At 36.3% G+C, this 12,428-nt stretch overlaps 1 protein-coding gene across 4 annotated transcripts in view; it reads left to right on the top strand.

Moving 5' to 3' along the window:
* Antp (homeotic protein antennapedia) overlaps positions 1-12,428 on the top strand; it is a 137,200-nt gene that overhangs the window by 113,968 nt on the left and 10,804 nt on the right. For all 4 annotated transcript variants that reach the window (XM_086916196.1, XM_086916194.1, XM_003691183.4 and 1 more), the window contains exon 2: positions 9,471-11,262. In XM_086916196.1, coding sequence (XP_086772322.1) covers positions 10,464-11,262 — 799 coding nt within the window. In that variant the 5' untranslated portion in view covers positions 9,471-10,463. The remainder of the gene's footprint in view (positions 1-9,470; positions 11,263-12,428) is intronic.

The following is a 12,428-nucleotide window of genomic DNA, read 5'->3' as shown; positions in this document are numbered from 1 at the left end:
AGGGGGAAGCGAAGCGGAAGAACGAACGCGAGAGAGAGAGAGAAAGGGAAAATAAAAAATAAAAAGTAAAAAGACTGCTTTCGTTCAAAGCAGAGTGGAAGGGCGATGTTACCGTTTTGCGGAGGAGGAAGGGGAGGAATACGCAAGGGCCGAGTATCTGAAGCGGGAATTGAGTTAAAATCCTGCGAGAGGTAGAATTTATACCAAGAGGCGAGGAGAGGGCGGCCGAGTACGGAGCGCATGGAATCGCTATCGGCGGCCATTCATCAATCCGGGGAATCAATACGCTGGAATTAATGAAAGCGCCGCGCGAACAGCGAGCTAGCGGCCGGAATGTTAATCGCGATCGTCCCGCGTCCGACCCATTCCCATGTACAGCAAACTCCCAAGGGCCCCACCTCCCACCCGAGCCCTTCAACCTGCCGCCCCCCACCGTACGCCTCCCACTCCAGCTCGACCCGCCGTACACCCGCTCCCGTCTCGCCACAGCCACTGTCGTGCTCGCTACCATTACCAACACGACCACCGCGCTGCCCGCAATGCCGTACATTCTATTCTCTCTCGTTTCGAATCGCGATTCCTTTTTTTTTTTTTTTCTTTTTCTTTTTTCCTTTTATCACGACGATCGACGAACGTTCGCACGCTTCTGCCATTGCCAATTTGTAACTCGTGCAACACGAGTGTTTTTTTTTTTTTCGAGGTTGGGAATTGTTTGGATAATATCGCGCGAATTTTTTTTTTTTTTTTTTGCAAGGATTGGGAGTGGATAAGAGATAATCCGTTTGCATATTCCAGGCAAAATAATTTCGATTTGATTTTGAATGATGTACGAATATTTATAATGTTCACGGCAAATGGAATTGATATTTGTGCCTACTTTTGAATCGGGTGCGAAAATGATGATCGGTTGTAACTTCGGATATACTGGCCGATTGATGGACGGTCGGTATGGAAGATCTCTGATCAACAGATCGATGCGGAGGATAATTAATAATACGATTATGCATTTTATACATCTTAATTATATTTTATACATTTTTTTATATATAATTTATAAGTTTTTATATATGACTTATTTATATCTTTGTGCATAATTTTTTAAATATATTTCTAGATTCTTATGTCCTATTTCTTTTGGTAAGTATGTACAAAGGTAAGTATTATTAGATGTAAGGAAACTGAAAAAAAAAAAAAAAAAAAAAACAAAAAAGAAAAGAACAATACTATTGTAAAATCGCAGTTGCAAAAGGTAAGTATTACAGGTACGTATAGGTAAGTATAATTTTTTATATCATTTCTTTTTAAATTATATCTTCTCCTAATGAAAAGATGAAACTTCGACAAAAATTTATTAGATTTTTTGACAAATTTCACGTGCCACTTCCTTTTAAGTTATGTTATCCTAATAAAAAAGCAAAAATTATTAGACATACAATTTTTCGACAAATTTTTCGCGTTCATAACTAAAAATATTTCAAATGAAAGTTGTATGATTTTAAGGGAATCATGTTCTTATATATTAATTGATGCAATTTCGTGTTCCTTATAAGAAAAAGTATTAGACCATAAAAGTCTAAAAATTATTAGTTCAGGAGATAATTCAATATAATTAAATATCTGCTAAACTAATGGTTTTTTGCTATAAGTGCCTTAATACTTTTTTATAGAGAATGCCAAGCTGCATCGATTACTGTATTAAAAAATACATGATTCCGTTTGAAAAAATGAAATTGAGTTCAACAAGTTTTTTACAAAGTTACTTACAAAAAAATTGAAAGCACTAAGATATAGCCCTTTTGAAACCATTCAACTTTCATCCGAAACATTTTTTGATATCGTGAAAAACAAACGAGATATTAAACAAAAATGATTGCTGTCGAAATTCTTAAATGAAAATAATTTTCGGTCAAAAATTCGACATTGTATTAGGAGAACATAACTTGATAAGAGGTCGATCGAAATATTTTTCTCAGAATTTCGGCAGTTCTTGGAAATGACGTCGAATTCTTGGAATTTTCGAAATTCTTGGAAATGACGTCAAATTCCTGGAATTATCGAAATTCTTGGAAATGACGTCAGGTTCTTGGAATTTTCGAAATTCTTGGAAGTGACGTCAAATTCCTGGAATCATTGAATTTGTCAAATGAAAAAAATTTTTGGCCAATTTTGCGATTTTGTATTAGGAGAACATAATATGACAGGAGGTCGATCGAGAAATTTTTCTCAGAATTTCGCCAGTTCTTGGAAATGACGTCGAATTCTTGGAATTTTCGAAATTCTTGGAAATGACGTCAAATTCCTGGAACCATCGAAATTCTCGGACGAAATAAACTTTCGGCTAATTTTGCGATTTTGTATTAGGAGAACATAAGATGATAGGAGGTCGCTCGAAAAATTTTTCTTAGAATTTCGGCAGTTCTTGGAAGTGACGTCAAATTCTCGGAATTTTCAAAGTTCTTGGAATCGTAACTCGCCTTTGATGCTCTATTCGAAGAAATATAATTTTAAGGATCCTTTTATCTGGAATATTTTACATGTTTTACTTACCTTGTATACTTACCTTCTACTTACCTTCTTAGTTTCCATTTTTTTATGTTTTTATTCGTTTTTTCAACAGTTTTCTTAAGTCTAAATGTACCTACTTACTTTCTAACATACTTACCTCTATTATATCGAATATTTTTTTTATTTTCAAAGATATTAAAAAAGTTTCAAATACAAAATTGAATGGTTTCAAACGGAGTATATTATCATGTCATTAATTTTTTTATAGGAAGAAGCATAAAGAAGTTATTAGGATCAATTTAGTTTTTTTTTATGGAACCCCATGTTTTTTAATACTTCAATAGATGCAACTATGTATTCTCTATAGAAAAGTATTGGACAATAAATGTCTAAAAATTATAAGTTTATGAGATAATTCAATATAATTAAATATCTGCTAAACTAATGGTTTTTTGCTATAAGTGCCTCAATACTTTTTTATAGAGAATACCAAGCTGCATCGATTACTGCATTAAAAAATACGTGATTCCATTTGAAAAAATAATATTGAGTTTAACAAGTTTTTTACAAAGTTACTTACAAAAAAATTGAAAGCAGTGAGATATAGCCCTTTTGAAACCATTCAACTTTTATTCGAAACATTTTTTGATATCATGAAAAACAAACGAGATATTTAACAAAAATGATTAGCGTCGAAATTCTTAAATGAAAATAATTTTCGGCCAAAAATTCGATTTTGTAATAGGAGAACATAATATGATAGGAGGTCGATCGAGAAACTCTTCCGAGAATTTCGGCAGTTCTTGGAAATGACGTCAAATTCTTGGAATTATCGAAATTCTTGGAAATGACGTCAAATTCCTGGAACCATCGAAATTCTCGGACGAAATAAACTTTTGGCCAATTTTGCGAGTTTGTATTAGGAGAACATAAGTTGACAGGAGGTCGCTCGAAAAATTTTTCTCAGAATTTCGGCAGTTCTTGGAAGTGACGTCAAATTCTTGGAATTTTCGAAATTATTGGAATCATAACTCGCCTTTGATGCTCTATTCGAGGAAATATAATTTTTAGGGATCCTTTTATCCGGAATATTTTACATGTTTTACTTACCTTGTATACTTACCTTCTACTTACCTTCTTAGTTGCTATTTTTTTATGTTTTTAATCGTTTTTTCAACAGTTTTCTTAAGTCTAAATGTACATACTTACCTTCTAGCATACTTACCTCTATTATATCGAATATTTTTTTTATTTACAAAGATATTAAAAAAGTTTCAAATACAAAATTGAATGGTTTCAAACGGACTATATTATCATGTCATTAATTTTTTCGTAGGAAAAAATATAAAGAAGTTATTAGGATCAATTTGTTTTTTTGTATGTAACCCCATGTTTTTTAATACATTAGTAGATGCAACTCTGTATTCTCTATAGAAAAGTATTGGACCATAAATGTCTCAAAATTATTAGTTTATGAGATAACTCAATATAATTAAATATCTGCTAAACTAATGGTTTTTTGTTATAAGTGCCTCAATACTTTTTTATAGAGAATACCAACCTGCATCGATTACTGCATTAAAAAATACATGATTCCATGTGAAAAAATAAAATTGAGTTTAACAAGTTTTTTACAAAGTTACTTATAAAAAAATTGAAAGGAGTGGAGTATAGCCCTTTTGAAACCATTCAACTTTTATTCGAAACATTTTTTGATATCATGAAAAGCAAACGAGATATTTAACGAAAATGATTGATGTCGAAATTCTTAAATGAAAATAATTTTCGGCCAAAAATTCGATTTTGTAATAGGAGAACATAATATGATAGGAGGTCGATCGAGAAACTCTTCCGAGAATTTCGGCAGTTCTTGGAAATGACGTCAAATTCTTGGAATTATCGAAATTCTTGGAAATGACGTCAAATTCCTGGAATTATCGAAATTCTTGGAAATGACGTCAAATTCTTGGAATTTTCAAAATTCTTGGAAGTGACGTCAAATTCCAAGAATTATCGAATTTGTCGAATGAAAAAAATTTTTGGCCAATTTTGCGATTTTGTATTAGGAGAACATAAGTTGACAGGAGGTCGATCGAAAAATTTTTCTCAGAATTTCGGCAGTTCTTGGAAATGACGTCAAATTCTTGGAATTATCGAAATTCTTGGAAATGACGTCAAATTCCTGGAACTATCGAAATTCTCGGAAGAAATAAACTTTCGGCTAATTTTGCGATTTTGTATTAGGAGAACATAAGATGATAGGAGGTCGCTCGAAAAATTTTTCTTAGAATTTCGCCAGTTCTTGGAAGTGACGTCAAATTCTTGGAATTTTCGAAATTCTTGGAATCATAACTCGCCTTTGATGCTCTATTCGAGGAAATATAATTTTTAGGGATCCTTTTATCTGGAATATTTTACATGTTTTACTTACCTTGTATACTTACCTTCTACTTACCTTCTTAGTTTCCATTTTTTTATGTTTTTAATCGTTTTTTCAACAGTTTTCTTAAGTCTAAATGTACATACTTACCTTCTAACATACTTACCTCTATTATATCGAATATTTTTTTTATTTACAAAGATATTAAAAAAGTTTCAAATACAAAATTGAATGGTTTCAAACGGACTATATTATCATGTCATTAATTTTTTCGTAGGAAAAAATATAAAGAAGTTATTAGGATCAATTTTTTTTTTTGTATGTAACCCCATGTTTTTTAATACATTAGTAGATGCAACTCTGTATTCTCTATAGAAAAGTATTGGACCATAAATGTCTTAAAATTATTATTTCATGAGATAATTCATTATAATTAAATATCTGCTAATCTAATGGTTTTTTGCTATAAGTGCCTCAATACTTTTTTATAGGGAATATCAAACTGCATCGATAACTGCATTAAAAAATACATGATTCCATTTAAAAAAATGAATTTGAGTTTAACAAGTTTTTTACAATATTACTTACAAAAAAATTGAAAGCAGTAAGATATAGCCCTTTTGAAACCATTCAACTTTCATCCGAAACATTTTTTGATATCACGAAAAACAAACGAGATGTTTAACAAAAATGATTGATGTCGAAATTCTTAAATGAAAATAATTTTTGGTCAAAAATTCGACATTGTATTAGGAGAACATAAGTTGACAGGAGGTCGATCGAAAAATTTTTCTTAGAATTTCGGCAGTTCTTGGAAATGACGTCAAATTCTTGGAATTATCGAAATTCTTGGAAATGACGTCAGATTCCTGGAATCATCGAATTTATCGAATGAAAAAAATTTTTGGCCAATTTTGCGATTTTGTATTAGGAGAACATAAGTTGACAGGAGGTCGATCGAAAAATTTTTCTCAGAATTTCGGCAATTCTTGGAAATGACATCGAATTCTTGGAATTTTCGAAATTCTTGGAAATGACGTCAAATTCCTGGAATCATCGAATTTGTCAAATGAAAAAAATTTTTCGCCAATTTTGCGATTTTGTATTAGGAGAACATAATATGACAGGAGGTCGATCGAAAAATTTTTCTTAGAATTTCGATAGTTCTTGGAAGTGACGTCAAATTCTCGGAATTTTCGAAGTTCTTGGAATCAAAGCCAGCTTTTGATGTTCTATTTGAAGAAATATAATTTTAAAAATCCTTTTATCTGGAATATTTTACATGTTTTACTTACCTTGTATACTTACCTTCTACTTACCTTCTTAGTTTCCATTGTTTTATGTTTTTAATCGTTTTTTCAACAGTTTTCTTAAGTCTAAATACTTACCTTTTAGCATACTTACCTCTATTATATCGAATATTTTTTTTATTTACAAAGATATTAAAAAAGTTTCAAATACAAAATTGAATGGTTTCAAACGGAGTATATTATCATGTCATTAATTTTTTCGTAGGAAGAAATATAAAGAAGTTATTAGGATCAATTTGGTTTTTTTGTATGGAAGCCTATATTTTTTAATACATTAATAAATGCAACTCTGTATTCTCTATAGAAAAGTATTGGACCATAAATGTCTCAAAATTATTAGTTTATGAGATAACTCAATATAATTAAATATCTGCTAAACTAATGGTTTTTTGCTATAAATGCCTCAATACTTTTTTATAGAGAATACCAAGCTGCATCGATTACTGCATTAAAAAATACATGATTCCATGTGAAAAAATAATATTGAATTTAACAAGTTTTTTACAAAGTTACTTATAAAAAAATTGAAAGGAGTGGAGTATAGCCCTTTTGAAACCATTCAACTTTTATTCGAAACATTTTTTGATATCATGAAAAACAAACGAGATATTTAACAAAAATGATTAGCGTCGATATTCTTAAATGAAAATAATTTTCGGCCAAAAATTCGATTTTGTAATAGGAGAACATAATATGATAGGAGGTCGATCGAGAAACTCTTCCGAGAATTTCAGCAGTTCTTGGAAATGACGTCAAATTCTTGGAATTATCGAAATTCTTGGAAATGACGTCAAATTCCTGGAATTATCGAAATTCTTGGAAATGACGTCAAATTCCTGGAATTATCGAAATTCTTGGAAGTGACGTCAAATTCCAAGAATTATCGAATTTGTCGAATGAAAAAAATTTTTGGCCAATTTTGCGATTTTGTATTAGGAGAACATAAGATGATAGGAGGTCGCTCGAAAAATTTTTCTTAGAATTTCGCCAGTTCTTGGAAGTGACGTCAAATTCTTGGAATTTTCGAAATTCTTGGAATCATAACTCGCCTTTGATGCTCTATTCGAGGAAATATAATTTTTAGGGATCCTTTTATCTGGAATATTTTACATGTTTTACTTACCTTGTATACTTACCTTCTACTTACCTTCTTAGTTTCCATTTTTTTATGTTTTTATTCGTTTTTTCAACAGTTTTCTTAAGTCTAAATGTACATACTTACCTTCTAACATACTTACCTCTATTATATCGAATATTTTTTTTATTTTCAAAGATATTAAAAAAGTTTCAAATACAAAATTGAATGGTTTCAAACGGAGTATATTATCATGTCATTATTTTTTTTATAGGAAGAAGCATGAAGAAATTATTAGGATCAATTTAGTTTTTTTGTATAGAACCTTATGTTTTTTAATACATTATTTGATGCAACTCCTTATTCTGTATAGAAAAGTATTAGACTATAAATGTCTTAAAATTATTAGTTCATGAGATAATTCATTATAATTGAATATCTGTTAAACTAATAATTTTTTGCTATAAATGTTTTAATACTTTTTTATAGAGAATGCCAATTTGCATCATTTACTGCATTAAAATACATGTGATTCCATTTAAAAAATCAAAATCTGTCTCTCTAAAATCTCTACACGTTCTCCTACGAAAAGTCTAATAATGCCAGAATATACTCCTTTTTAAACTGTTCAACTTTTATCTGAAACATTTTTTGCTATATATAATAGCAATGACGTAAATCAAGAAAATAGTATCGAAAAACAAAAAGATGTATTAATAAGTATTGAATTTTGACTATTTTTGATTTTAGAAATGGCGCATCGTTTCTTGCACAATCGGTAATGCAGTACGTGGAGCCTAGAGTCCCTTAAAGATATAGAACGACGCACCATCTTGACGAAATTTCTTAAACTTCTCGTATTCCTGCAAAATTCAATCTAATTGTAATCTAATGTTTGAAATGAAATGTAATGAAAATAAAAAACGAATAACAATAAATTACCAAATTATTTGTTCACAATAAAACATATCCTCCCCACCAATATTCCTAAACAATACTCTGCTTAATACTCCTTAGTTAAAAATGTCTTATCTAATCTAAATGCCGATGAATTATCATTTTCTCTATTTTTCTCCGTTCTCCGTTGGAACGGTATTACGAGCTTTCTCTCCCAACGCTTTATTACGATAAAAACGTCGAGACAGAATTTCTCGAACGTTTCTCAAACGTTTCTCGAAAAGCTAGAATAAAATTCTAGATAACGGACATTTTTAACCAAAGGAGGCCACTGTGCCTCTGCTCTCCTCCCCGGACGCGTCCTCTTCTGTTTACCGTCATAAACTCGACAAAAAAGTGAAGAGAGAGTGAGAGAGAGAAACGATTCTAACGAGTCGGCGGCAGTTGCGCCGCAAAAAAATTAGTAGAGCAGCAGGAGGAGTGGGGGAGGATGGGGGGAGCGTTCAGTTAGCCGTGATGGTTAATGACACGGGAATTTTTCCAAATTTAACGATCGTTTAGCCCGCCCACGCGCAAGGGCCATGCTCGACGTCTGGGCGATGGCCGTCACCGTGACGAGCACGTGTGTACCTCGCCTTCTGTCACTCACTCGCAGAGTCGAACTCCGCGTTCAGTCTGTCGAGCAAGGATCGGCGAACGGGGTCTGGCCGAGGAGGAACTGGCCTCTGAAACGTCATTCTCAACAACGTGCAAAGACGATGGTCGACGCTACTCGACACGCAGGTGGCTCTCGAACGAGATAGTTCTGCGGTCAAGAATCCGTTTTTTCACAACTCGTGTAAAAAAATTAACTATGCGGTTAGAGCCGACATGTGGTCGAGAATAAAAAGTGATCGAAAGAAACGCGTATATAAATGCATGTATATACACATACATGTACTCAAACATAATCGGGAGTGTATGTGTGTAAATGTAATTAATTGCACGGCCTATTAAAATTTAGGTGTTGCGAAAATTTGCGGGAGGAAAATATTTCTTACTAATATTTAAATTCGAGATAGGGGGTCGACTCGTTTAAATTCGGATATCTTCGAAATTAAGTTTTTTATTATTATTATTAAGTTTTTTCTCTTTTTACAATAAAAAAAGTAGTTTTTTCGAAAAATTATTCCAGGGAGTCGATTTAATTTACCTCCCCCGCCCCTCCCTCCCTCCCTCTCTGTCTTATTTTTCACGATGTAGCAAAGGATTTTTTAATTAATCATCGAAATTAACGAGGGACGCGCATTTCCTGGTGTTGCAGGTGCGGCACAACTTCGTTAGCAGGGTGGACAGAGGAACGGAACGTGTCTGGAGCGGCTTGGCGTTTTGAACGAAGGTACCACACCGAAGGAGAACTCTGATCGCCATCTTAAGCACCCCCCCCCCGTGTACAAGTTTTAAAACCACCCTTCCCCCCCCCCCCCAACTATACACCCTCCCCCCCCCCCAAATAATTCATAACTCGTAAACGGTTCTGTAACAGTGCTCCAGTTTCTAGTTTCGAATAAAAATTTCTGATAAAATCCAGTGTGATAAGGAAAAGGAGGAGGAGAGGAAACGAAAACGGGGACCGCGGAAGAGGAGGATAAAAAGAGGAGGAAAAAAAAAAAAAAGAAAGAAAGAGGAGAAACAAACAAGTGGTGGAGTTCGGAGTGGTGATGCTCGCGTGATACACGTGTGAAAAGTGTTGTGTGCGCGAGAGTGTGTTGTGGAGGGGCGCAGGAAGGAGGTGATGTTTTCGTGATGTAAAATGAAAAGAAAAGAATAGGAAAAAGAAAGGGAAGAAAAGGAAGATTGCCCAATGTATACGTAAGGACGCGTGTGTGGCCCGCAGTGTGTCCGTATTCCGAGTACAAAGAAAGAATATAATAATAATAATAATAAAACAAACGGACAAACGGAAAACCAATAATAACAACGTATAAAAGAAGAAGAAGACGAGAAAGAAAAGGAAGAAGGAGTCGACTCGTTGGAGTCGGAAGGGGGGAAAGGAGAAGAACATTAAACCCCGAATAAACGTTGAACAAAAACAGACAGAGACTCGAAGAAGAAGAAGAAGAAGAAGAGAGAGAGAAAGAGCGAGGGAGAGGAGCGTGGGTAATAATAATAATAATAACAATAAATAAGATAACCAGGGAGAAAAAAGAGAGAAAGAACGAAGAGAGAGAGAGAGAGAGAGAGAGGGGAAGAGAGAGGAAGAGAGAGAGAGAGAGAGAAAGGTGGAATCAGAAGGTGGGCCAGGTGGGACAGTAGCATGAGTTCGTATTTCGCGAATTCGTACATCCCGGACCTGCGTAATGGCGGGGTGGAACACCCGCATCAGCATCAGCAGCACTACGGTGCGGCCGTCCAGGTGCCCCAGCAAACGCAGTCGGTGCAGCAACAGTCCCAGCAGGCCGGCGACCCGTGCGACCCCGGCCTCCTGCGCCAGGGCGTCCCCGGCCACCATTACGGGGCGGCGGGCAGCCAACAAGATATGCCTTATCCGAGGTTCCCGCCCTACAATCGGATGGACATGCGTAACGCGACGTATTACCAGCACCAGCAGGAGCACGGGAGCATGGACGGGATGGGTGGTTACAGGTCGACCTCGCCCAGCCCCGGCATGGGCCACATGGGGCACACGCCGACCCCCAACGGGCACCCGTCCACCCCGATCGTGTACGCGAGCTGCAAGCTTCAGGCGGCAGCGGTCGACCACCAGGGAAGCGTGCTCGACGGGCCGGACAGCCCGCCGCTGGTCGAGTCGCAGATGCACCACCAAATGCACACGCAGCACCCCCACATGCAGCCGCAGCAGAGCCAGCACCAATCGCAACAGCAGCAACACCTTCAGGCCCAGCAGCAGCACATGATGTACCAGCAGCAGCAGCAGACCCAGGCGGCCTCGCAGCAGTCGCAGCCGGGCATGCATCCCCAACAGCAGCCCCAGGCTCAGCAACACCAAGGGGTGGTCACGTCGCCGCTCAGCCAGCAACAACAGGCCGCGCCTCAGGGCGCGGCCAGCGCCAACCTGCCGAGCCCGCTCTACCCGTGGATGAGAAGTCAATTCGGTAAGAGACGGAATTGGAGTTCAAGCTTCCTCCCGACGTCGTGATTTCTCCAGGTTCAGGCAGCCTCGAAGGGAGGGGTTGGATGAACGGTGGTTCGACTCGAAATATTCGCTCTGTGTCGTAGATTCGTTGTGTGAACTTGGTTAAGAAATACGTTGGAACATTTTTTGATCATGATTCCTGATAAGGATGAAAGATTTTTAGAATGTTCTAAATTGGACGGTGGGGTGTTCTGTGTAAAATTGTGGAGTTTAAAAATCCGTGCGTTTACCTTGAGGAAAGGAGCGTAACATCTGCGGAATACGTGAGGCGGTTGTCGAAAATAGGCTCAAGGCTTTTTCCCGCGCGATCAAAAGGTTGTTGGTAGAAAGCAAAAGATTTCTAGTGAGGAGGCAGGTAGTCGGCCGCTTTCAGATTTATGCAACAGCGGGTAAAACTAGACCACATTCGTACGGGTTCGCAAGCCAAGATTGGCATAATGTCTCCAGTTTCTAGGTATACCGACATCCCGAGTTATTTATTGCCCTGACCTTTTAGCTCTCTCGTTCGTTTCACCACACACATACTTGCATTACCTCCCCATAAAAGTTCCCGGCTGCGTGCTCGCATTGCCTCCACAGCTTGGCAGAGGCTCATCCACTTTTATTCCCATGATAACACGCTTGTTCCTGCTACACTTTGAACTAGTTACCTCGCTTGTTTTCACCTTTGCGTGTCCAGCTAAACGGGGAGAATCCAAATCCCCTTTTGGACGAGAACGATTCTTGTGCGGCAAACACTCTATAAATGATTTCATACTTTCATACTTACCTTTGAATATATATGAATCATTCATTTCACTGGGGATACGAAGAAAATTATTATAAATAAATAAGGTAAAATATATTTTTCAGTCGCACGTGCGAAAAAATCTCCATAGGTTGAGAGCCACTGGTTTAACTTTAAATAAGATAAATTCCATTTCTTTAAACAGAGTTCGTGGTCTTTTCAATCGTTGACGAATTGAACGCAATATATATTCTTAGGATCCCAGTGGAGACCCACCACCTGCTTCTTCGAATGCACGAAAGATTGCAAGAAAGGTTTACTGAAATTTTCTCGGGCCGACCGTGACTGCGAAGAATCGCAGGCATAATTTTCGGTATAACGAGTTGGAAATTTATGAC

The sequence above is a fragment of the Apis florea genome, unplaced genomic scaffold (assembly GCF_048593485.1).
Source record: "Apis florea isolate Af1SG1 unplaced genomic scaffold, ASM4859348v1 contig_37_pilon, whole genome shotgun sequence".
Classification (NCBI taxonomy): domain Eukaryota; kingdom Metazoa; phylum Arthropoda; class Insecta; order Hymenoptera; family Apidae; genus Apis; species Apis florea.
Note: the sequence above shows the minus strand (reverse complement) of the source record. Positions and strands in the feature narration are given on the sequence as shown.